General features: G+C 44.2%; 1 protein-coding gene across 3 annotated transcripts in view; it reads left to right on the forward strand.

Moving 5' to 3' along the window:
* The first annotated feature begins 4,590 nt into the window (after positions 1-4,590).
* KIF7 (kinesin family member 7) overlaps positions 4,591-26,683 on the forward strand; it is a 50,757-nt gene continuing 28,664 nt past the window's right edge. Inside the window, exons 1-8 of one of the 3 annotated variants that reach the window (XM_075858172.1) lie at positions 4,591-4,748; positions 5,784-6,125; positions 6,196-6,396; positions 8,725-9,142; positions 10,200-10,740; positions 13,082-13,219; positions 15,203-15,421; positions 25,232-25,440. In XM_075858172.1, coding sequence (XP_075714287.1) covers positions 5,801-6,125; positions 6,196-6,396; positions 8,725-9,142; positions 10,200-10,740; positions 13,082-13,219; positions 15,203-15,421; positions 25,232-25,440 — 2,051 coding nt within the window. In that variant the 5' untranslated portion in view covers positions 4,591-4,748; positions 5,784-5,800. The remainder of the gene's footprint in view (positions 4,749-5,783; positions 6,126-6,195; positions 6,397-8,724; positions 9,143-10,199; positions 10,741-13,081; positions 13,220-15,202; positions 15,422-25,231; positions 25,441-26,683) is intronic. The other 2 variants (XM_075858170.1, XM_075858173.1) reach the window with 2 other exon arrangements.

The following is a 26,683-nucleotide window of genomic DNA, read 5'->3' on the forward strand; positions in this document are numbered from 1 at the left end:
TTCCAATTAGAAAAAAAAAGCATAGACATTATATTTGAAGCAGATTCATGTTCTCATCATAGAAAAGCTACTTAGAGCAGAGGACAGGAGGAAGCGTCAGTCAGTATGGTAACAGAAACAAAAACAGTAGGAATATATGTCAAGGAATCACTATTTGAGCAATTCCCCAGAGTGCATATTTATGGAATTGCTATTCAAGCAATTCCCCAAAGGCAGCTGGAGACTGTCTGTATCAAGCGTACAAGTAAATCACCTACCTTAAGTCTGTCACCACTCTGGTCAGCAGAGTCTAAGGCTACTCTATGGTCTTCACCAGAGACCACCACAAGGCAGGTCGGATTTGGCTGCATAGAACCCAGGTTGCTTTTACAGAATAAGGTGTTGGACAGGAGGTGCAATCCAGGCAATACCAGAACGGATAACCAGACAAGCCAGAGGGGTAAGCAGCAAGCAGTGTACAAAACCAGGAGATACTAAAAGTTCAAATCGCAAAACAGAAGAGTACCAGGACATGCAGAGGTCAAAACCAGCCGAGAGCAGAATATCCAAATCAGTGAGCAGAGGGAAAATCCAAAGACAAAGCCGTGGTCCAGTCCAAAGAGTCCAAACAGTCAAGGTAATACAGGATGTAACCAGAAGCTTGATCAGACACATGCAAACATAAGAAATCACAAGCAACGATGAGAAAACTCAGCAGATTCAAATACTCCACCCTTGGCCCTGATAGGACGCAGAGAAATTAGATTGGCTCTCCACCAAAAACCAGGGCCGCCCAGAATCTTGGGTAGTAGTCCTGACAACCTTAAAGCGACGGACGTTTCCTAACAATACATAGGACTGACAATTACTTACTCTTTAGTCCAACACATTGGCTTCCAATCTGCTGTGTTGAACCCGGAGTTCAAAACTGTGTACTGAAGATCCATATTCTTGAACTAAGGCATTGGTGATCTACTCAGGACCTGTCAGAGATCTGGTTGCCTACCTAAGCTCTATACGAGCAGTCTTCAACAGGAGGACCAGAGACGCCAGCTGCCTGAACCCTGCAGACCTGCCGTCATAGATGCATTAAGGGAGAGCAGTGTCTCCTCTAATGCATCTATGACGGCAAGTGCTGGCCAGGAAGTGAAGAGGAAGCGGAAGTGTACTATTTTTTTGTCTGGTCTGCGGTCTGAATTGTTTTTAGGGGCTGGTCTGGGGTCTGATTACCAGGTCTGGGGTCTGAATTACTTTAAGTGGCTGGTCTCCTGGTCTTGGGTCTGAATGGATTTTTAAGGCTGGTCTGTAGTGATTCATTTTAGGGGTTTGGCATCTGATTTATTTTAGGGGTCTATTCTGGGGACTGAATCGTTTTAGGGGCTGGTCTTATTCAATTTGGGGGTCTCATCTGGAGTCTGCTTAATTTTAGGGTCTAGTCTGGGGTTAATTAATTTTAGGGGTCTGCTCTGTGGTCTGATTAATTTTAGAGGAATGGTATGGGTCTAAATTAATTTTAAGGCTCTGGGGTCTGAATTAATTTTAGGGGTCTGGCTTGGTGTCTGAATGAGTTTAAAGGTCTGATCTGGGGTCTGAATGAGTTTGGGGTCTGGTCTTGATTCCCACTAACAAATAATATTAAATCTTGATTCAAATAGTTATTTTAAATTTGTGAAACGTTAACAAGAAGACATCTTTACTTTTGGTGTTCAGCTCAAACCTTCACCTGGCCACAGACCCAAGTAAGCAGATCTTTAATAAAACTAGTGGAGTACCCCTTCTCTATACAATAGTTGACTACTCTTTGTGAAACTTTGCAGTGCAATGAAATGTATTCTTTCTTCCTGTGGTTGCATTGAATTATGAGAATGCTTCTCTGTGAGAGTTTGTAATGTTTTAACCCTAATAATACTACTATATAAATAACCTGTTGGCTGCATTAGCTTCTCAATATTCATTATAATCAGAGCTGGGATAAATCACAGTCTATATCCTCCTTTAGTATAAACAGTTAAGTCAGCACTCCGTCTTGAAGTTATTCCCATGCCTAGGGAATGGTGTACTGCAAATAGAAAGACCACCATTCACCAATGTTTTGCAGATTAGTGAAAGTTTATTTCAGCTTCATACAGTATTAACGGTTTAATCGTTATGTATTGCATAAACAATAATGTCTATACATTTCTGTTACACCTTCTGACAGTTACTTCATAGTTAGGCTAGGTTTACAGTTTGTGTGTGGGTCATCTGTTCGGCAGCACGTTGTACAGGGCCACCATCAGGAATTTCTGTGCCCCATACAGCCAAAGAGATTGGGTCCCCTCCATTACCAGAGGAGGGCAAGGGAAAGTGTGGCGCTCACGTTTGTACGCTATGCGCGGTAACTGATTTTGGCGCGGATGTCAATTACAGTGAACGAAACCATGGAGCAGTCAGTGACCGTTTGTTACCCTGGATTTTATCAAATTCAGTCAAAACGTATCCCTGTGTATGACATACAATGGGATACATCACCTAGGGAATGGCCCTGGGGAAACTCCTGAAGTCACTGTTCTTAAATGGACAGAGACGTCAGGAGCTTTTCCAGGGCCAAAGTCCACGGGCAGAGTGCTTGTGATGCTCTGCCTAGGGACTCCGACATTGGGAAGCTCCTGACATCACTGTCCATATAGTGATGTCAGGAGCGATATACGTTTTTTTGTGGGATCTCTCACGATGGAATAGCGTAGTCTACTACGCTATTCCATCTTTAAAAAAACAAGGTATACCGTAGTATACCAGCCCGACGGAGACCAAAAGGACATAATGGAGCCCTATAAACACATTCATCGGAATCCGTTTTAAATCCAACACATGTGACCGGTGCCTTAGGGTGAGTTAAAAAAAACCTGTTAGGCTATGTTCACACAGGGCTGATATGGCGTATCCGCCCTTGTCCCCGCAGGGAATTCCGGCTGAAAAACCACACCAAATTGTGGTGCCGTTTTTCTGCGGAATGTTTTCTGCAGAAAATAGCAGGTAAAAGAAAAGCCTAAACTTACATGGCGACGCGTCTCCCTGACGCCCAGTCTCCAGTGATGACGTTTCATCCCATGTGACCGCTGTAGTCTGTGATTGGCTGCAGCAGTCACATGGGATGAAACGTCATCACTGGAGACTGGGCTGGACGAGGAAGCAGATAGATCTGTGTAGGTATAATCTTTTTTTTTTTCTGATTTGCAATTTTTTGTGGCGGAATCGTAGCTTTTCCGCTGCAAAAATTGCAACATCTGCTATTTGTTGCGGATTTTACCTCCCTATTCAATTCAACAGAAATGCAGCGATTCCACAACATAAATTGTCATGCTGCGGATTTAAAAAAACGTACCGCAGGTCAATTTATCAACAGTTTTTCATGTGGATGAGATTTGTTCAACTCTCATCCACTCTGCTGCTACTGTATTATGCTGCGGATTTTCCACAATGAAATCCGTTCTGGAAAATCTGTAGTGTTTACGCTACGTGTGGACTTAAGGCCCTTTTACACGGGCCAATTATCGGGCAAACTAACATTCATATAACGCTCGTTGTTGATAATTGCCCTGTGTAAACAGGGCAGCGATCAGCAGATGAACGATCATTTGCTGATCGTATCGTTTAAAAAAAGTTAAATAATAATGTATGGGGATGAGCGATTGGAGTAACGAGCGCTCGTCCCCATACTAGCTCCTTTTGCAGCAAATTAACCCTTTGCATTGTAAAGGGTGAAATGCGTGGCAATTTTGCAACATAATAGGCATCCTGCTGATTTAACAATTAACAGAATGCCCTAAATCCTATGCAAATTGTTTTCTGCTGCATGTGAATGGGGTTTTGAAAACCCAACTCACATGAGTTGTACTGTAATTTGTAGTGGATTTTCAGTGCGAAATCCACACTGAAAACAGGAGACAAATCCACCACGTCTGAAATGGCCTTAGAGTCTATTCACACAGGATGGTCAGATCTCATTTTTTGCCACGATTTTTGCAAAATTGCAGCAAAAACGTGATTTGACTGCACTGTGAGAATGTGCAAGTGCACCCAGAAGAACTGATGTTTTGAAGGCAAAGGGTGGTCACACCAAATATTGATTTGATTTCGATTTCTCTCCTGTTCACTCAATTTGTATTTTGTTAATTGATCATTAAAACTATTAACACTTCTACTTTTGAAAACATTCTTACTTTGCAACATTTCCACAACTGCCTAAAACTTGTGCACAGTACTGTATGTGTATAGAAATAGATAGATAGATAGATAGATAGATAGATAGATAGATAGATAGATAGATAGATAGATAGATAGATAGATAGATAGATAGATAGATAGATAGATAGATACACTCACATATCTCTGTATATAGTATTACTTCAGCTATAAGACAATACATTCTCAGTTTCCCCTATGTAAAGCGAGAAGTCTAGGATGGGGATGGATGCTACGCTTTTTTCTGTAAAACAGGGAGAACACTTTCAAGCAAGCAAACATCGTGGTGCTACAGAAATCTCTTCTTATGTACAGGGCAGAAAGAGTCAGGTACTTGTTTCCGGACGGACCTGTAACTTCTCTGCACACCACTAGAGGGCACTATTGCGCAGCTGCAGCAGAGCTATGAGATGGAGCGCTGGTCCTTAGTGATGTACGCTGCTGTTTAGAATCCCCCTGGACAGAGATTTCGGGGATCTCTCTGACTAGTGCAGGTTGGCAGTGCGGGTCCGGATACTTCTTTGCGTTATTAATAATGGGTTGCTGTAAGTAGTTGGGGTTCTTAGACCCCAAAGTCCCGAACAGTAGGATAGATAGATCCTAACGTCATAGCCAATCAGAACTTATGTACTAGTTCAATAACTTCACAATAGGCAGTGTCTTCTTTGAACAAATGCTCACTATACTGTAATGTTCTGGTATACAGCCTGTGACGTTCCAGTTGTTGTGGAACTACAACTCCCAGCATGCCCTGACAGCCATGAGCTTTCAGGGCCTTCTGGGAGTTGTAGTTTCCCAATAGCTGCAGACCACTGCTGTAATGAGTACAACACCTGCAGGGGTAACCTTCGCTATGTGTGACCTGTGCAGCCAGACAGGATACCTTCCTAGCTTACCAGCCACAAATGCCGGGTGCTCTCATGTATGTATTGTGAATTCTGGACGGGTGCTATGTGTATACTGTAGGTTCCTTCAGGGCTGGACAAATCCCAGGAGACATGGCGTCTAGAACTTTGCTGCTGGCACCTACCCATATGGACTGTTTTCTATTGCTGTTTGTGAAAGTTTTTATTGCTTGGCTACTAAAAAAAATATATCAAAGTGGCTCCTTAGGTCTGCAGAACTTTGTCCATCCCTGTGTCTGATTTATGGACGTGTTCACACAACATGTCGAGTAAATGACATTTTAATGTAGACTTAACTGCACACGTGATTGTTCTCTGTTCTTCTGCTGATACGTCAGTCATTGATGAGCGATACAATGTGGATAATTGGTTATTATAAAGGTATAAGAGTGAATTTATGAATATACAGACCAGGGCATATAACAAGTTCAGTGGATATAACTTGTATGACGTGTCCTATTCATGTGATAAAGGGGTTTTCCCAATTCTATTTAATCCCCCTCATCATAATAACATGCACCTACAGGGCTGTCAAACCCGACATATCTACTACAGAATGTAACCTGTGATTGAGATCTTTCTAAGACTTCTCTGTGCCTTCTAATATGTTGAACGTGACAAATTCTCACTAGTCTGTATAGCAGTATTTTTTATTTTTTTTGTATTTTTACCCAGAACTGTTGCTGGATCTCATGGGTCCTAAACTTCAGTATGTTCGTGCAGAAGAGACCGCAGTGTGTGTGGCTGTCCGGGTCCGGCCACTGCTTCCGAAGGAGGTTCTGCACGGTCAGCAGTCCTGTGTCCATATTGACCCTGATCAAAAGACCCTGACTCTTGGCACCAATAGACATTTTCAGTTTCAAGATGTGCTGGATGAAGCCTGCAGCCAGGAGACGGCATACAATAGCTGCGTACAGTCTTTGCTTAAATCATTTTTTCAAGGCTTCAATGTTACTGCGGTTGCTTATGGGCAGACTGGGTCGGGGAAGACATATACCATTGGAGAAGCGAGTATATGTGAGTATGAAATGCATTGACACCAATGAAAAGAATAGAACTGCGCTAACATTGTATCCGATTGTTTCAGCTTCTATCTCCGATGATGAACAAGGTATCATTCCACGCGCTATGGCGGAAATCTTTCAACTGGTGGATGAAAATGATCTGATTGACTACACAATCAGAGTGTCGTACCTGGAGGTGTATAAAGAGGAGTTCAAAGATCTTCTTGAAGTGCAGACATCTAGTAAAGACATTCTTATCAGAGAGGATGATAAAGGCAATGTTGGTGAGATATGACAACCAGCTTGGTTAGGTTTTTTTGTTTTACAAAACCCTGGTTGTGCAGAGTCCAGCGCTGTCCGAACAAACGATCCGTTTTCAGTACTGGCTTTAAATTTGAATTAGGATGGTCAGGAGATTGTATAGAAAGATTGTATTATGTACTGACTAGACATGGCATTTCTGAAATTATTTTACTGCTCGCTATTGACTTATTAATGCAAGCCATACAGCTTTCCGATTGATGCAGCAACTGGGTTAAGGATGCGCAGCGTATTTAGTAAACTATTGAGGATGGTCTAATATCATACAACGTGTTGAAAAGATTTTGTGGGACTTATACGATCTGTCTCTTCTTTTTACCTGTCTGTTCTCAAGAAACAATTGTGTATGGGCAGCTTTAATATTGAATAAAGGAGTTCTTGGGAAACGCTTTTCTCAGTGATCAGCAATGCTGCGATGGAACACTGGGGTCCTGGGTTAAAATCTTACATGGGGTTCATGTGTATAGAGTTTGTATGCGCTCCCTATACTTAAAGGGGTATTCCCATCTTAGACATTTATGGCATATCCACAGGATATGCCATAAATGTCTGATAGATGTGGCTCCTAGCTATGGGACTCACGCCTATCTCGAGAATGGGGGTCCCCCGTCTCCAACTGGTGAGGCGGGTGCTGACCACCGAATCCAGGCAGGGAGTTAGTACCAAGGTGGCCAGGATTACAAATCTAGCCGAGCTTGCTTAACTACACTGTTTCCTCAAATCCCATGGAGGTCAATGGGCGTTACGGAAACAACGTATCACAGCAGGCTATGCTGTTTCCATAACCCACATTTATTTCTATAACGGCTATGCGGTTTCTGTAATCCTGGTCACGTGGCACTAATTCCTTGTCTGGATGCGTTATCTGTCTTACCAGGCGTGGTCCGCCGTTCTTGAGATAGGGGAAGGGTCCCAGAGCTGAGACCCGCACAAATATGCTATAAATGTCTTAAATGGTAATAAACCTATAACGGAGCTTCTTTCATGTTCTCTCGTTTCTCCCGACGCTCCAAGCAAATGCTGAAAGACTTATGTCTTCCAAAAGTGGAACATAAGAGCAGAAAAGTACATTGGGCAGCAGTTGTTCGCATTGTTGCATCAAGAGGGCTTTGGTTTCAAAACTGACCAAGGGAAACATCTGCATGGAGTTTTTATGTTCTTCCTGTGTTTGTGTGGGTTTCCTCCCACACTGTAAAAATATACTGATATTTTTGTATTTTTATGAAAATTGCCCCTGGTTCTGTGTTCTCACATTGCTATCAATTTATGTTTTTAGCTAATATCATGGAAAAATTGCTATTTTTTTTTCATGATTTTGCGGAAATCTCAGCAAAAAACGCGGATCAACCGTGACGTGTGAACACAGCCTTAGGCTACATTCAGACAAACCATGTGAACAACGGTCGTGTAAACAGCCCCATTGAAGTGCATGAGTCCGTGTGATGGCCGTTGTCTGAGTGAGCCCTTAGTGTGTGTTTGTGTTTGGAATATTAGGTTATTCAATTGTGCACAGGGACTGTTGTAAGTGATGACAATCTCTGTACAGCACTGCGGTATATAAGCAACAGCAAATAAGAAATAAATAGCAAGACCAATAAAATCACCAGGCGTCTATTGTTTTCCACAAACTCCTGTGATCCTCCAGTGTTGGGATCTTCTCTGGATGTGGTTTGACTTTAAATAGTAAATTCTTTTGCCTGGACCCCCTCTTAGCCTGAGGTCGGATTCAAACGAGCGTGTGCGTTTTGCACACGCAAAAAACGCGGCGTTTTGCGTGCGCAAAAGGCACTTAACAGCTCTGTGTGTCATCACCATATGATGCGCGGCTGCGTGATTTTCGCTCAGTCGCCATCATTATGACACTCGGTTTGTAAACAAAAGCGCGTTGTGCTTTTCTGTTTTCATTCATACTTTTCACTGCTGTTGCGCGAATCACGCACGTCCCACCGAAGTGCTTCCGTGTGCCCAGCGTGGTTTTCACGCACCCATTGACTTCAATGGGTGCGTGATGCGCGAAATACGCACAAAGAACATGTCGTGAGTTTTACGCAGCGGACTCAGGCTGCGTAAAAATCACAGACTATGGGGCCATGCAGACAGTCCAACATAGGTCCATGCGAGGCGCGTGAAAATCACGCGCGTTGCACGGACGTATATCACGTTCGTCTGAATAAGCTCTTACCCTGTAATTATCGGCCTTATGCCAAGTGGTTATCTCGATGCAAGAAACCTACGTAGAAATGTCTATTTCTGTGTATCATGTCTTTTCATATTATTCTTCTTTTCTTTAGTGTTGTGTGGTGTAAAGGAAACAGAAGTGGAAGGACTTGATGAAGTGCTTAGTCTTTTAGAAATGGGCAATACTGCTAAGCATACAGGAGCTACTCAAGTGAATACTCAGTCTAGCCGCTCGCATACAATCTTCACGGTCACCATGGAACAGAGGAGAGTAGTTGGTCGAGTCACCAGAATGACCATTGGTGAGGATAGCCCAGGGCTAGCAATTGGCCAGGTCCTGTCCTCCAAGTTCCACTTTGTAGACCTGGCAGGTTCTGAACGTATACTGAAAACAGGCAATACTGGAGAAAGGCTGAAAGAAAGTATTCAGATCAACTCTGGATTATTAGCCCTTGGTAATGTAATCAGTGCCCTCGGAGACCCAAAGAGGAAAGGGAGCCATATCCCATACAGAGATTCCAAGATCACCAGGTACTATCAGATATCTTAATGGTTACATTATATTCATGTTATTTTGTTATATACTTAAATGTTAACATACGTTTAGAAAACCTATATTTTTTTAAGTCTTTGTATTTCAAATTTATTTATGCGGTACTCGTAACTACATAACAATCTTTCATGACTGGAACTTTATCAGATTATACTGTAATTGGCTCCTATGACCATTTTACATTATAATTGGACGGAAGAAACTTCTTTGTCAAGCTTTTATTTCAGAACGCCAGCCATTTTTCTTCCAATGCATCAGGAAGGTTTAATGTGACCTTCAAGAAGGCGGACAATTTAAATTGAACATGGGTACTGTGCACTACATGTACCATCATAACCTGATCTGCTCACTCTTCTGAGCATGCACAGGAGAGCATGATGAAGAAAGCGATTAACCTATGACGGCTTCTGTCTTCAACCTCGTGGCCAAATAGTCTGTTGCTAATATGTTGAATTATTTTTTTTCTTTTGTGTTACATGTTTTGGAAAAAGTTCTGGACAATGTGGCAGGTATATAAATCAAATCGGTGGATGTCATCTGGTCTGGCCTATTTCAAGTGTAGACCGAGGATTATCTTGATGCTCCATCATAGGAGGGCTTTGTTATGTGCCTTGTTGCAGACCTTGAACCTCTACATCGGCTAATGGTTGTTTTTTCAGATTTGTGTTACATTCCACATATTTCTCGTCATGAACAGAAACCGGTTACCTTAGGAAAGTAAGAAGGATTTTCTTTGGAAAAGGTTTTCTTACTTGTATTTACATGTTCATTTTTTTGGGGTAAGAAATATGTGGATGAAACATACTAAAAATACATCAGTGTGAATATGTTCATCTATTTCCAGTCCAGTCTCTTCAGTTTTTGACTGGGGTTTTTCTTCAAAGAATTTAATGTGTATTCATTTTCAATCTCCTACATGCTTTAATTTTTGTAAATGTTTAATTTCAGAGATTTTTTTTAAAATAATATTTGTGTTCGTCTGCCATGTCTACTTTGGAATGTGTAATAAGTGGATTGCATGTCATTTCTCTGTAGGATTTTGAAAGATTCCCTTGGAGGAAATGCCAAGACTGTTATGATTTGTTGCATCAGTCCTTCAGCATCAGACTTTGATGAAACTTTGAACACTCTAAACTACGCCAACCGTGCTCAGAATATTAAAAACAAAGCAATTGTTAATTGCAAGAAAGATTCTGACCGAGTAGAAGACCTACAACACCAGATAAAGTCACTGCAACGTGCTCTTGAGCAGAGACATCGATCAGAAACTCGAATACTAAATAGATTTGACCCTTCTAAGCTTGTCGCCCGAAGGTCTACAGAAGATCATGTGTCCCGGCTAATGGCAGAGTGTGCACATTATAGGACTTGTACAGACACAGGTTACCTCCTTCTTATGGATCTTCTGTCAGAGGGAGGGCTGTCTACGGCTCAGGCCCAGAAGGTGAAGGATTGGATGTGTACTGTAGAAGAGGAAAGGAGTGAAGTGACATCAGCTTCCGGCTTAGACAGTGGGATTGAGAGCTCTTCTGTGGAGGAACCCACAAAAGAAATCAGGAGACAGACAAAGGGCAAGGTATGAATACAATAATCGCGCAGTCATTCGCAAAATAGTTTCTCGCATATATACCCTCCTGCAATGCGCTGCACATTCATAAACCAGGAGCAGCTACCGAGCTGCAACAGCTTTTATTCTTCGCCAGAGTCTTACCTGACGTAGATCATTGCCATACGACTTCACAAGTGTTGGAAAAAAAATTCAGCCCGAAAGCCGTTCATTTAAATATGAACAAATCTCCCATACATGATGTAAAAGTGGCCTTAGGAAGATTTCAATGTCTTTAACCCCTTAGTGACCACCAATATGCCTTTTCACGTTGGTCATTAAGGGGTTAATGTCTGAAATCAATCACTGATTGTAAACCATAACTGGTTATATAGACCCTGTGGCAAAATAGATTCAGCGGAATAGGGTAATAGGGTATCCTATGCACTGCATCTACACTAAATGAAACTGTTAAGCCAAATTGATGTTCCCTGAATGGGGTGAAACATGTTGGAGAGGCGAGGAAGAATTGAACTTTAACAGGGACACATTAGAAATAGGTAGTTGAGGCAGAACGTTCTTGTCAGAGCGCCTTGAGTCAGTTCAGATTAGGTATTTTGAAGGGATAGTATGAATCCATATGTCCTTCATGTTGATCCCTGAATACTGGGTGAGAGATGCTATGAGACTGGTTGTAAATAGAAACCGCACCGAATAACTGACTGGTGTGGTGTTGTCTGGATATCAGTCCATATAAAATCACTGCCTGCACTGTATCAGGCTGCCTAAAAGAGAGAGGGGACACAGACTACCGGTGTGAAATAAGCCGGAATTAAAAGACTACAATGGTGCCTAAGAATCACCCCTGAACAGCTACCGATTCCTAATATGCCAACTATTGTGGGAATCGTAAACACGAGTATATCTCACTCACTTGGCAGCGATTTAGCTAAGCGTGTACGCCTTTAAGTCACAAATTTTGTTTTCTAAACATATCAATAAAAGTTATTTATTAGCATTAGTGGATACCATGTTCCAGTGAAGCCGTCTTTAATGTATGCCGTAATGTTCCCGCTCATCTCTATCATGAACAAGCACATTAAAATCCAGAAAACAAACTGAGATGATAATTCTTCAGGCAGGCTCCCAACCTAGATTTTTTGCAGGGGTTAGGGGCCTATAGCATAATATAGATATGTGTATATATATTGAACTGGCCATATACCAATATAGCTCTAATCCTTGTAATTGTTAGTATAAAGACCCAGTACTGTGATTGGATGACATGATTTCTTGTAGTGGAGTTATTTACTCTGCTATATAAGTATGGAAGCACAAAGAATGTAAATGAAAGCGGCATGCAAGTCATTAGCTTGTATAGTGGTAAGCATCTGTATTCTATTAGGTAAACAGATCTGTCTATAAGCAGCTTAGTTAAAATCCTGACTCAAGTCATTTTGGAACATTTGTCTACCATGTAGTTATATAGGCAGCCCAGCCATAAAACTTTAATTCCTTAGTGGAAGAGGCAGGCTGTCGGACTATTCTGATTTCTGGCATCCTGGTACAATAAAGTAAAGAGAAAATTAAAGGGATTCTGTGATTAAATAAAGAGGCAAAAATCTGAGTACTTGATGGACTCTGGTTTTGTAATATATTCTTTGTTCAAATTGATTCCCCCAGTGCTGATCTCATGGAACACAGCTACATAGGGAAAAGGGTAGTGTCTACATACTTATCTAATACTTAGACTTCAGATACGTCCATAGCAATATATACACATGTGCTGACAATATAGACGAAACACATTAACCTCCCTTAAGAATCGGCACATTTTGAGGTAAAAGAAGTGGGGGTTCCCCAATTTGGATGTCCTTAAATGGAATAAAGCAGTTGTCTTTGTGGACATGGCGTAACCATTGAAATCCGTGGCGTGGGTAAAGTCCTGAGGGCAAAATTGTAGAGCTGATAAGAGGAAAAGTTTGTAAGCAGAGGCTGCATAGGGGTGGATGAGGGAGGTTACAGGTGAGTGTTTTCATTTTAAACTTTATTTGTTGGGTAATTTGCAGCCAGTGGAAGATCTACTGATGGGCAGGAGGAGCGGGTGATGAGGTGGATGTTCATTAACAATATAGATGGTAAGGATGTAGATGTTAGCTGTTCAGAAAAGTTATTGATTAGTTACAAAGTCTTACTATGGCATTCTGACAACCTCCTCACTATAAGTATGATTCACTAGAAAACTACTGTATTTCTTATGGGTTTAAGACTTTCTCATATAGGGTTAACTTCAGAATGTTGTGACTGTACCACTAAAACGATCTTGTATCTAGGTTTTTCTTTTAATTTCTCTCTTTCCTGGTTATTGAAGGGAACATTAAGTTTTGAAAGTGACACAGAAAAAGACAAGTGCACTGAAACGTTGAAAAATAAAATCCAGAGGTTAGAAGATGAAAATAGAGACTTCTTGGCTGCCTTGGAAGATGCCATGGAACAATATAAAATACAGGTATCCAACTGTAACTTATAACTGTCTTTGCTGCATTAAAGGAGTTTTCCCAACATAGACAATTATGGGTTAACCCCCCCCCCCCCCCCCCCCCCACAGCAGTCCTAAGAATGTGCTGGTTCTGTATCTCCTATTTACTATAATGGAGTGTGACCGTGCATACTGAGCACCGGGTACTCTTATTCCCTAGTGATATGCTGTGAATGTCTAATGAGAAAACCTCTTAAAAGGAATGGACAACTTTGCACTGACATTTTGTTCATTTGCTTCCTAAATGCAAAATTAAAGGGGTGTTCCCATCTCAGACATTTATGGCATATTCTCAGGATATGCCATAAATGTCCGATAGATGCGGATCCAACCTTTGGGACCTGCACCTATCTCTAGAACGGCGACCCCCAGACTCCTGTCGTACCTTCTGCCACTGTTGCCGAGACTCCGGCCGCTGGCTGACAATGTGGTCAGGTTTTCTGGAAACAGCTGAGCTTGTTTTGCTAAGCTGTTTCCGGAACTCCCATAGAAGTGAATGGGAGTTAGGAAAACAGTGTAGCACAGCGAGCTACCATGTTTTCAGAACTCTCATTTACTTCTATATGAGTCACGGAAACAGCATAGCTAAACACGCTCGGCTGTTTCTGGAAAACCTGGCAACCTCTACAGACGGAGACCAGTGGCAAAAGTTTGACCAGGGTCATGGGCTCTTGTTCTAGAGATCAGTGGTGGGGCCCACATCTATCAGACATTCATGGCATATCCTATGGATATGCCATAAATGTCTGAGATGGGAATTCCGCTTTTACGTAAAATAGTCTTGCTTAAAAATTTCTTAGCATTTTGCTGCTGTAGAGTTTGTGTAACTCCTTCATATAGCTGGTTGTCTTTCTGATTCTGACATAGATCTGACTACACACTCCTCCTGACTGTGTCCTCTCGCTTCTTTCTCTCTACCTTTTCTCAGCGTTAGCGATCACAGCAGGGAGGGAGGGCAGGTTGTACATGACAGATCAGAGTGTGGAGAGCATCCAAGTGTTGAAGGAGAACAGAACTGTATTAGATAGGAAGATGAGCATACACTTCAGTCTGCAGGTGGGAGTGGGTCGAATTACACACGGTGTGTATCAGTATAGAGAGGGAGAACCAACGGCAGACTCTGCAGAGGGGTGGGACAGTGGAATCCCACACTCCTTAGCATCAGTGTCTGTCATCTCAAGGGAGAAAAGATCCCTCAAAGCTGTAGAAGAGGAAGAAAGCACTACAGGGATGAAGGCAGCAGGATCCTGGACACCCAGACCTTGCATGCATGTATTACTGGGTGGGACATGTCCACATGAGACAAGTCTGAAACTAGGAGCAGGTTGTAAACTGCATATCAGGGTGTCAGAAAATGAATGAAGGAAAGAAGATTGCACTGTGACTTCTATAGCTGTTCCAGTTATGGTGGGAAAATGTAGTAAAAAAATATAATCCCCCCCCCCCCCCAAAAGGTCTTTTCTGCCCTATTCTGATTTTGCTCCCTCACTTATGCCAGTGACAACTAGATTCACCGTAAAGCAATTTGGACAGTAATCGCATACATTCTTTCTGGTGTTTCTCCTGTTATTGGATAATGATCCTCCATATGCATTTGTAATGTGTATACAATATGGTGTTATGATCATTTGTATTGCTACCTTTTCCCCTTGCCATTTCCCCCTTTTTTTTTCTTTTTTTTAAATTCTCCATGAAAATATTGTTAAAAAAAAACCTGTTTAAAAAGGGTGAATCATTTAGATAATGTAAAGTAGTTCAGGATACAAGGAATTAAATTTTTGGGGTTATTCCTTTGCCTTTAAAGAAAGCAGGGGAAACAGTTTGTTCCTTTTTTTCTTTTCCTTTCTTCCCTTTCCTTCTGTGAGTGGATATTGATAATTGTGTGTTCTTTCACAGGTCTGTCAATATAATTGTTTTTACAATATTCTCATTTTTATCACTGATGTTTTTTAGAGTGATAAACTGCAAGAGAGGCAAGATGAAATAGCTAAGTTGCAGTCCCACCTGGAGCAGTTCAGGCCTGGTCTGTCCGTCGCGGCTCTGCTGGAAGATGTGCATCTACTACAGATTGGAGCAAGACCAAGTACAGCTCCTCTGGTTATAAAGCCTTCACTCACAATGGGTCAGAGTACATTTCTATCCAGTATTTGTTCACAAGCCACTCATAAGAAGGTATGCAGCAGCAGGGTTGGTTTTAATGAATCATGTTGAGATATCTAAATGCTGCTCCTCCTCTTCCCCCCTCCTTCCTCCTCCTTCCTCCTCCTCCCCTCTCCTTCCTGTTTGAAATTAATGAGGAAAAATTGTTTATATTTGCACAACATGGTGCTTCACAATTCTGAATATTTTTCTGATCAAAAGTCAAGTTTAAAGGGGTTTTCCAGCCTGTTCCATAGCTACCCATTCTTTCATCCCGCCGTGCCGGAACCAATCTAAGATTCGTGCCAAGTGGGAGGCGTGATGATAGGAGACAAAGTCCGGCAGACCAATGCCCCCCTCCCTCTTTACACGAAAAAGCAAGGATCGGGCGATGCGTGCCGGTTTCCCTGCCCATATGAATTTGTGCACCAGGGACAGCAGGGATTGAAAGAACGGGCGTGGGATATGTATCGGTAGGGCCTGTAGGAGATACAGAATCCGTGGTAAAATGTTCATTTTAAAAATTGCACACCTACCAAACCAGGTAAAAGTGCCCGACGTCCAAGAGTCCAGGTCCGCCTTTATACGTTGAAGAAGCAAGGGAAAGTTCACCGCATAAAGGCGAGATAGGTCACCGGGAAGTCGGACTCCCAGGTATTTAAGTGAGTCCCTTGCCCACTTGAAAGAAAAATACTCCGACAGGTCAGTGACCAGAGTCTGTGGCAACGAGATGTTAAGAGCCTCTGACTTCTTGTAGTTTATTTTGAAGTTGGATAATCTCGAGTATCTACTCAACTCCGCCATCAGGTTGGGCAAGGAAATTCTAGGGGCTGTGAGGAAGAACAGCAGATCGTCCGCGTAGGCGGCAACCTTATGGGATCTGCCCCCCAGGTCCACGCCTGTAATGTCTGGGTTGGAGCGGATATGACACAACAAGGGTTCCAGGCATAAAATAAAGATCAATGGGGATAAGGGGCAACCTTGTCGCGTACCGTTGATAATCCTAAAGGAGGATGAGAGGTGCCCCTTGACCTGAGCTGACGGGGAGGAGTAGAGACCAGAGATCCAGGACATCATATGAGTCCCTATTCCTATATGTCGTAAAGTGGCCAACAAAGTCCCAACTGACCCTGTCGAAAGCCTTTTCCGCGTCCGTTGACAAAAAACAAGTGGGGAGTGACGAGACTGCCGCCTGGTACATTAAATTAATTACCCGCGTGGTGTTATCCCTCGCTTCCCGTAAGGGCATAAAACCCACTTGGTCAGTATGTATCACGGTTTGAAGGAGCGGAGACAACCGATATGCCAGAATCTTTGCAAAGAGTTTCAAATCTACATCCAATAGAGAAATAGGACGATAACTCTGGCATAGGGATGGGTCCTTCCCTTCCTTGGGTATAACCGTGATGTGTGCCCTCAACGTATCCCCAGGAATGGAGCCCCCCTCGGTAAGCGAATTAAAGGCCCGGATGAAATGAGGTGTGAGCACATCTGAGTAGGTCTTATAGTACGGCAGGGACAGGCCATCCGCTCCCGGGGCCTTCCCCGTGGGTGAGTCTTTCAGTGCCCATGACAACTCCTCTGGGGAGATGGGGGGCCTCTAAGGCCGCAATATCGTCCAGTAGGATGGATTTCATCCCGGAGGATCGAAGATACTCCTCGATCTTCTCCAGTTGGCTACCGCTGTCTTGTGAGGAGGGTGCCTTTGGGAGGTTATAGAGAGAGAGTGATAATAGGCACGGAAGGTCTCTGAAATGTCATGTGGGAGTTGCAGTCGTTTATTATGTGTGCCTAGGATGTGCGGAACGTATGTACGCGAGCGGGTTTTCCGGAGGGCACGGGCCAAGGTCCTACTGGGTTTATTACTGAATTCGTAAAAATGTCTTCTACATTTAACTAGGGTGGCCTTCGCCTTGGCAAGACAGAGTGAACGTACCTGCTCCCTCAATTGCCCCAATTCTGCCCCTAATAACCGGTCCTGTGATACAGTAGGTCTCTAAGGTGGGCTGTCCGCTCCTTCTTGAGTTTGGCTCCCATTCGTATAAGAGAACCGCGCACCACACATTTATGCGCCTCCCATATACAAAACGAATTCATCCCCGGTGTGTCGTTTTTATCAAAGTACTCCACCAGGTCTCGGCGTACATCGGAGACCACTGTCGTATCCTGCAAGAGCGACTCATTCAGTCGCCACTGCCAGGAGTGAGGATGGGCCATTGGACGAGCTAAGGTGAGGGTAATAAGGGCATGGTCAGATATCGTTGTGTCATCTATTGTGGATGATGTAAGGCTAGGGAGATGTGCATGACGCAGGAAAAAGTAATCCAACCTGGAGTAGGAATTGTGTGGTGCCGAGTAGTACGTGTAGTCCTTGACTGAGGGATTCATAACCCGCCACGCGTCAACAAGTTGATGTTCATGCAGCAATCGTCGTATACGACGATGCGCTGCCCTGGGTAGGGAGGAGTGCCCTCGTGATGTGTCTAAGACGGGGTCTAGGGTGACATTTAAATCCCCCCCCATGACTAAGGTGCCTTCCAGAAAGCCATCTAGAGCCCTCAAAACTCTGTCCAGGTAGGCCACCTGACCAGAGTTAGGGAGATAGTATGAGGCCAGTGTGTACAGTGCATTATCCAACTTACCCTTCACGAAAAGGTACTGTCCCGCTTCATCTGCGCAGGTATCCATGTGTTCCCAGTGAAGGGAACGGGAGACCAGGATGGAGACTCCCTTGGTCTTGGAGTCAGGGGACGCACTATGATACCCATCGGGGTAGTTGGCGTTTGTGAGCTTCGGAATGCCCGGAAGTGAGTTTCCTGCAGAAAGGCCACGTGCGCTTTTCTTTTCCACAGAAGCCGGAGAATGGAGGACCTCTTTTCCGGAACATTCAAACCCTGTGCATTTAGGGAGAAAGCGGTAATGTCCGACATGGTAGCGGAGTTTTTCGGGATGGACAGAGGGGTAAGGGGAGGGAAAGGAGAAGAGGAAAAAGAACGAGTGTATTCAAAGCAAGCTCTCTAAAGTCGGAGTACAATACCTCTCCACTACTCAACGCGAGCTGTGTCGCCCGCAGAAGGCCTTCAAACACGACACAGCTACACGGAACCCTAATAGGGAACGAGGAAAGACCAGAGTGCAGTAACAGCGTGTCAGCAATTAAAGTGTCAACTAGATAATTCAATTAACTAAAGTGCCTTGAAGCCCCGGACTCACCCTATCAACAGTTAACATTCCCAGTATCCACCTTCCCCTACGTGATGACACAGATTAGGCAGGTGAAACAGTTAGAGCAGCTGAACCACTTAAAACATCCCCCAACAGGTGTGAACCTTCCCTCCAGACCCACAGTAGCTCAACTAGCTATATGGCAGTTCCAGCAATGCGTTCCTGACAGTCCTCCAGGAACCCTATGGGAAAAAGAGAGAAGGAAAAGGCGAAAAGCAGTACAGGAAATGTCCACATAAAAGGCGTCAGCGAACATTCAGTCCCTCCGCGGTGAGCGTCGTCCAGGGGGATGGAGGTCAACGGGCCCTGACCCTCGGTCTCTACGTGGAGGTCGACGTTCGGGTGGCTCCGCTCCAGGTCGGATCAGCTGACGGGACCCATAATCCGGGTACGGGCCTCCTCTGGGAGCGAATGGTGTCGGCGGTTCGGTCCAGTCTGGTAACCGCACTGGTGAGGTCTCCAAGAACCGGAATGCTTCCTCCAGTTCGTCAGGGGAGCGAACTGCAAATGACATTCCCTGCTTGCGGAAGATGATGTGGAAGGGGTGTCCCCACCTGTATGTTGCGCCTGCTCCCTTTGTTGCTTCCAATAATGGGCGGACAATTCTGTGCATGGAAAGTGTCAATCTGGATACATCTGGCAGGACTGTGATGTCGGTTCCGTTGTAAGGGACAGCCCCTTTTTCCCAGGCTCTTCGGGCAATCTCCTCTTTCTGCTTGTAGAAATGCACTCTACATATAACATCCCTGGGTCGGTTGCCGTCTCCATTCCGGGGACCTGCCAGTCTGTAAACTCTGTCCAGCTCTATGGGCATATCCCGCGGGCGCTCCAGGAGCTTGTTGAAAATGTGGGTCACAGCATCGTATAGTCCATCGGGGGGTACAGACTCAGACAAACCCCTCAGTTTCAAGTTATTACGCCGCCCCCTGTTCTTGACATCATCCAAGTGAAGGGAGAGTTCTCGGAGTTGCGTAGCTTGGATAGCCAAGGACTGGGAAAGGACCGATATGTCCAGGGAGTCGACGGAGTGCTGGCGCTCTAAAGTGTCTACTCTCGCGGCCAGGGCACGTACATCTTGTGTGACCTCCCCGATGGCCCTGTCGTGTTTCTCCTCTAGTCGTGCGAGGCGGAGGTCCAAGTCAGTTTTAGTGGGCAATACCCTGACCATCTCCCATAGTTCTGCCAGGGTCCGTTCCATGGAGGGTGGGGGGCCCGAGGACAGGCCTGCGTGGTGATCCCCTGTGTGTACTGGCGGGGTGGGGGAGGGGGTCTCTCGGGAAAATGGCCGGCAGCCCCTGGCTCTGCTGGCTGTCTGGCACGATTGACGGCCTCTGGGCCGGTGATGGTAGTGGCGCCTCGTGTACTCTGCCCGTCTGTGCCAAGTTAGGGGCCCCGTGTCCGGTAACTGGCTGGTGATGAATGTGGAGGAGGGGGATTGCCTCTGTCTGGGCCGGTGGAGGTGGCCCTGTGCTTTCTGCCCCACACTGACCTCTGTCTGCCAGCTACATCTCACCTCCAGGGCCTCTAGTGCAGGCGCCGAGCTGTAGCTGGCCGGAGGGGGAGGAAGGCGGGATGTGTCCTCGCGGTGACGGAGAAGGCTGGTTGCGGCCTACTGGAGGGGACGAGGAGGACCGCTGTGGGGTGCCTTCTTGCGTGGACCGGAGGAACCGGCCGATGGACGGGGTGCCCGATGTGTCCGGGAGGTGCCGACGGTGTAAACAGCCATGATTAAGGACGTCAGACACGTCTGAAACGCGACATTCTTTCCTGCACACTAGGACTCCATATCTTTGGACCTTTTCAACTTACTACTAGTAAACTTGGAATCAGTTTCCGTTTTATCTTATACAGCGCTGGATTCAACCCCTTGTTACTTTCTGGGGTTTCCCCCTTGTCATACTGGTTCAGGCGGCCGGTGAATATGCCCTGTCGGGAGATTTTCGGCGGGGTGAGTCCGGAGCTGCAGTCGCACGCGTCCTCACACTGCCATGCCTAAGCCACGCCCCCCAAAGGGCGGATTCTTGAGATGGTTTTTGAGGTGAAAATGACAGGAGCGTGTAAGTGATTGAATGTGAGGAGTAAAGCTAAGACCGGAGTCAAAATTAACTCCGAGACAGCGGGCGTGCTGCTTAGGATTTATGGTAGTGCCACACACGGAGATGGAGACATCAGTTTTAGGTAGGTTAGTAGATGGCGGGAACACAAGGAGCTCAGTTTTAGAAAAATTCAGTTTCAGAGAGAGGACATGATGTTAGAGACGGCAGACAGACAATCACTGGTGTTTTGTATTAGAGCAGGGGTGATGTCATGGGAAGAGGCATATAATTGGGTGTCATCAGCGTAGAGATGGTACTGGAAGCCAAATCTGCTGATGGTTTGTCCAATAGGCGCTGTGTAGAGAGAAACGAGGAGCGGACCTAGGACTGATCCCTGAGGAACCCCGATAGCAAGGGGAAGAGGAGAAGAAGTAGAACCAGCAAATGACACACTGAACGAGCGGTCAGAGAGATCGGAGGAAAACCAAGAGAGAGCCGTGTCTTTAAGGCCAATAAAGTGGAGCATGTTCAGTAGGAGTTTGTGGTCTACAGTGTCAAAGGCTGCAGAGAGATCCAGAAGAATCAGGAGAGCGTATTTACCGTCCGATTTAGCTGCCAAGAGATCATTTGAGACTTTAGTAAGGGCAGTTTCTGTGGAGTGTAGAGTACGGAAACCAGGTTGTAAGGGGTCAAGAATGGAGTTAGCAGAGAGATAGCGGATAAGGCGAGGGTAGACCAAGCGTTTCAGGAGTTTGGAGATGAAGGGCAGATAAGAGACTGGTCAGTAGTTAGCAGCGCTGGATGGGTCAAGAGTTGTTTTTTTTCAGTAATGGGTTTATAATTTAAAAGAGGAGGGAAAGAGAGGTGAAAAATTTTAGTCAGGTGACTAGTGACAGCTGGGGAGAGAGCCTGGAGGAGGTGTGAGGGGATAGGATCACTAGGACGAGAAGAAGAATGGAGCCTAGAGACGACTTCTGTTATTGGGTCAAATGCTAAATGTGAATAAGAGCGAGTACGGGAGGGAAGGGGATCGATGTTACTAGGGGACTGGGAGATATCATGGCGATGTTTATAATAAGTGGCCAGGTCTACAGCTCTGAGATCTGTGATTGGCATCTGCACTGTAGGACTAAGGAGGGAATGAAAAGTATCAAGGAGGCGTTTTGGATTATTAGATAGTGTAGAGATGAGAGAAGTGAAATAGACTTGTTTGGCTCGGTGAAGGGCAGAGTTGAGCATAAATTTGTAATGGAGGAAGTCTGCAGCCAAATGCAATTTTCTCTAGACGTTCGGCACATCTCGAGCACCACTGATGAAAGCGGGATTGAGGCGTGTGCCAGGGTTGTCGTCGTCTTTGTCGGGTGGTTCGGAGTGTAGGGGGGGCTGCTTCATCCAATGCATGTTTGAGTGTCTTATTGTAATGTTTGGCGGCCAGATTGGGACAGGAGAGGGAAGACATAGGGGACAATGAGGACTGTAGACTGTCTATGAGTTGCTGAGTGTTAATGGCATGTAGATTTCTGTATGTCTGATACGTAGGCATGACCTGAGGAGGCAGAGTATATTTGATAGTAAAGGAGAGAAGGTTGTGGTCCGACAGCGGGAGAGGAGAGTTAATCAAGTCAGAAACTGAGCAGAGACAGAAGAAGACCAGGTCAAGTGAATGCCCGTCTTCATGTGTAGGAGAGTTAGTAAGTTGTGACAGACCTAGGGAAGAGGTTAAAGATAGAAACTGGGAGGCAGATGGGGAGATCGGGTTATCAATGTGGATGTTGAAGTCATCAATGATGAGTGGGTGTTTCAGAGGATAGAAATTGTGGAAGCCAGGCAGCAAAATGATCCAGGAATTGGCGAGGTGAAGCTCGGGGGACTGTAGACAACTGCCACTCGGAGGGAAAAAGGGTGAAAGAGTCTGAGGGTGTGTACTTGAAAGGAGGGGAATGTGAGTGAGGGGACAGGGGGAATGACCTGGAAAGTGCAGTGTGGGGAAAGAAGTATACCTACTCCTCCACCCTGCCTGTTCTCCGGTCTGGGGGCATGAGAGAACTGGAGACCACCATAAGATAGGGCAGCAGGAGAAGCAGTGTCAGACAGGTGTAGCCATGTTTCTGTAAGAGCCAGAAGGTTGAGAGAGTTCGAAAGGAATAAGTCATGAATAAAGGTGAGTTTGTTGCCCACAGACCGAGAATTCCAGAGCGCACAGTTGAGAGAGAAGACATACAAGAAATGTTGAGGAGATTTGCAAGGTTTCTATGTGTGGCAGGTAAGTGGTTGAGCTTGGCAGAAGAAAAGGGAGGACCAGGGTTGGGAGAGATGACCCCTGCAGCTAGTAGCAGGAGAATGGAGAGAGACAGCAGATGGTTCAGTGATTTATGAGAGCGACCTTTATGTTGAGCAGTGGGATGAGATGGGTTAAGCTGATTCAGAAAAGTGAATAGTGCATGGGAGCTGTACATGGGCGAGGGAAGGAGAGAGGTACTTATGTGGACAGAATTTACTAAAGGGCGAAATAGGCAGTAGGCTTGTAAACCAACAACAGCTACAATGATGAGTGAGGCAGTAAACATGTTGCGGTGGTTTGGTCGTAGGAAACAGAGATAAATTCTAAAGTATTAATTATAATGTATGCAACTTTGTTTAGTCCACACAGCTTACCTGTCACTTACCCTGTCTAACTGCCAAGTATAATTGCCAGGACACTTTGCCAATAGGACACTAAGGGCCTGTTCACCGCTTTCCGTTCCGGGGTTCCGTCGGAGGTTTCCGTCGGGTGAACCCCGCAACGGAAAGTCAAACTGAAACCACAGCTTCCGTTTCCGTCACCATTGATATCAATGGTGACGGAAACATTGCTAATGGTTTCCGTTCGTCACCATTCCAGCAGGTTTCCGTTTTTCCGACGGAGTCAATCGACTGCGCTTTTGATTCCGTCATTAAAACGGAAACCTGCCGGAATGGTGACAAACGGAAACCATTAGCTGTGGTTTCAGTTTGACTTTCCGTTGTTGGGTTCACCCGACGGAAAACTCAGACGGAACCCCGGAACGGAAAGCCAACGCTGATGTGAACAGGCCCTTAGACAGAGATGACTTCTGCCCTCCTGCCCAGTGTATTATAAAAGCGATCAAATGATCGCATATTAAAGTCCCCTAGTAGGACTAAAAAAAAAGCTATGTTTAATAAATAAATAAAAACTCCAAGTAAAAAAAAAAGTTATGGCTCTTAAAATATGGCAACAATAAAACAAATAATTTAGAAAAAAGTGTTTTTACTGTGTAAAAGTAGTAAAACATTAAAAAATATATAAATTTGGTATCGCCGCAATCGCAACAACCCGCTGAATAAAGTTCTTATGTTATTTATACTACACAGTAAACAGTGTAAATTTAAGATCCAAAAAAGTATGGCGAAATTGCTAGGTTTTTTTTTTCTCTCCGCCCCCCCCCCAAAAAAACCTTTAATGAATTATATGTACATCAAATTGGTGCTATAAAAGAAAAAATACAACTTGTCCCGCAAAAAAAAGTCCTTGTACAGCTATGTCGATGCAAACATAAAAGAGTTATAGCTCTTTAAATGCGATGATGGAAAACCTTAAAAAATAGCTTGGTCATTAAAGAGGCTCTGTCACCAGATTATAAGTGCCCTATCTCCTACATAATCTGATCTGCACTGTAATGTAGATAAGTGATTTTTATTTTGAAAAAACGTTCACTTTAGAGCAACTTATGAACAATTTTAGATTTATTCTAGTTAGTTTCTTAATGCCCAACTGGGCGTTTTTTAACTTCTGACCAAGCGGGCTTTGTAAAGAGTGTATGACGCTGACCAATCCGCATCATACACTTCTCTCCATTCATGTCCATCCTGCTGTGCTATCACATACACCCACATTAACTTTGCTGAAGTGTCTTGAGAGTGAATAGACATTGCCTCCAGCCAGGATGCGATGTCTATTCACACTACCGATACTTCGGTAAAGTTTCTGTGGGATTTAATCACAGCACAGCGTGATCTCGCGAGATCACGTGGTGAATGACAGCACAGCGTGATCTCGCGAGATCACGCTGTGCTGTGTGAGTAAGTCCCACAGAAACTTTACCGAAGTGTCGGCAGTGTGCATAGACATCGCATCCTGGCTGGAGGCAATGTCTATTCACTCTCAAGACACTTCAGCAAAGTTAATGTGGGTGTATGTGACAGCACCCAGTTGGGTATTAAGAAACTAATTAGCACAAATCTAAAATTGTTCATAACTTGCTCAAAAATTAAAGTTTTTTTCAAAATAAAAACCACTGTTGTTATCTACATTACAGCGCCGATCAGATTATGTAGGAGACAGGGCACTTATAATCTGGTGACAGAGTCTCTTTAAGGCCTAAAATAGGCTGTCACTAAGGGGTTAATTATTATTTTCTAATGTTTTGCCTTTTCTACATAAGTGCACAAATCCTGAAGGATAGAACTTTAGTTTCCTGGCTATTTTTCCAGTGATTAATTTAATGAAAAAAGAGATGAAATGCACCTGTTGCTTTCATTCATCGTTTATTCTAGTGCCTGGGTTTTTTTGTGTTTATTCCAGATTTCAGATAGTGTTGCTTCTTTGTCTAAGGAGCTTACAAGGAATTTTCAGAATGGAACCCAGAAACTTGTGTCCAGCATGGAGGAGGCAGACACCGTACTGTACAGACACTTCAGTGAAGACTCTGATCCATCAGGACAGTCAGAAGAGGAGACCAAGGCAAATGAAGAGTCTGAGAGGGAATCTGACAATTCTCTCCCTTTAAACAGGTAATTATTTCCTTTCCATTTTTACATTTCTCCCGTTATTTAGGTTTTATATATATTTTTTATACTATTTGTCAAAGTATAATTTATGGATATAAAAACCGTAATGGATATAATTGTCAAAATGGTGTTTCAGGAGTTTCCATGGTCGCTGCACTGTACCAGACACAGCCACATGTAGTTATCTTCCAGACCCAGTGGCCCATTACTACATGTGGCTCTGTCTGGTACTGCAGCTCAGACGAATTCAAGTGAATCAAGTGAAATCTTCTGATCGGAGGGAGTTCTGGAAGATAGACCATTCATGGAAATTCTTGGAAAACCCCTTTTAATAAATATATGAGCACCACACATACTCCAAATTTTTAATGTATACTTTTTCAATTTGTAATGCTGAACTTCAGGACCCCTGTGGTATCTTTACTTAAACTTTCCTTTGTGTACTGTGATATTTTCATCCGAAACTGTTGCCATAAAGTTGGATGCAGACATATTGCATTCTGTAGCATTAAGATTTCTCCTAGAACTGTGGGGGTCCGCTCATATCATGAAAATAATGACCGCCCCAGACCATTATATATATATATATTTTCCTTTGCCAGTCTTTACAGTTGCACTACATATTGGTCAAGAAACTTTTTTTTGTGCTCACCAAACCCATCCCCATCCATCAGCCTGCTAGATAGTGAAGTGTTTCCAGTAGTCTCATGGCAGTGTGGCATTGCACACAGTGATTGATATCTTATATTAGACTGCTCCGCAATGGAAACCCAATCCTTGAAGCTTCCAATGAACAGTTCTTGTGCTTACACAGGGGCAGCTTAAAATTTGGTAGCGAGTGTTGCATGTGATTTATGTTTTTTATCACACAGCCGTCTCATTCTCTGACGTTGTGTGTCTTACCTCTTCATGACTAAAAAACACACTTTTCTATTCATTTATTTCCGTTGCTTAAATAGCACAAACGTATTCCACAGCGCTGTACAGAGATTGGAATTACACACATCAGTCCATGTACCTAGTGTGGCATATGGTTTATATTCCGTATGTCCAACAGCCACGTACACACTAGGGCTAAGTATTAAGGGTATTTAAGTATTAAGGACGCAGAGAAAAATACTTTTCTGAATTTCAAGAACCTATGTGCGTTTTGCCTGAGTTGTTGCTTAAATATATTCCCACTTTTAGGCCTTTTCGAATGCTGAAACTTGGTGACATGAGTTGCTCAACCATATTGCAGTTTTCT

This window comes from Rhinoderma darwinii, chromosome 3 (genome assembly GCF_050947455.1).
Source record: "Rhinoderma darwinii isolate aRhiDar2 chromosome 3, aRhiDar2.hap1, whole genome shotgun sequence".
Classification (NCBI taxonomy): Eukaryota; Metazoa; Chordata; class Amphibia; order Anura; family Rhinodermatidae; genus Rhinoderma; species Rhinoderma darwinii.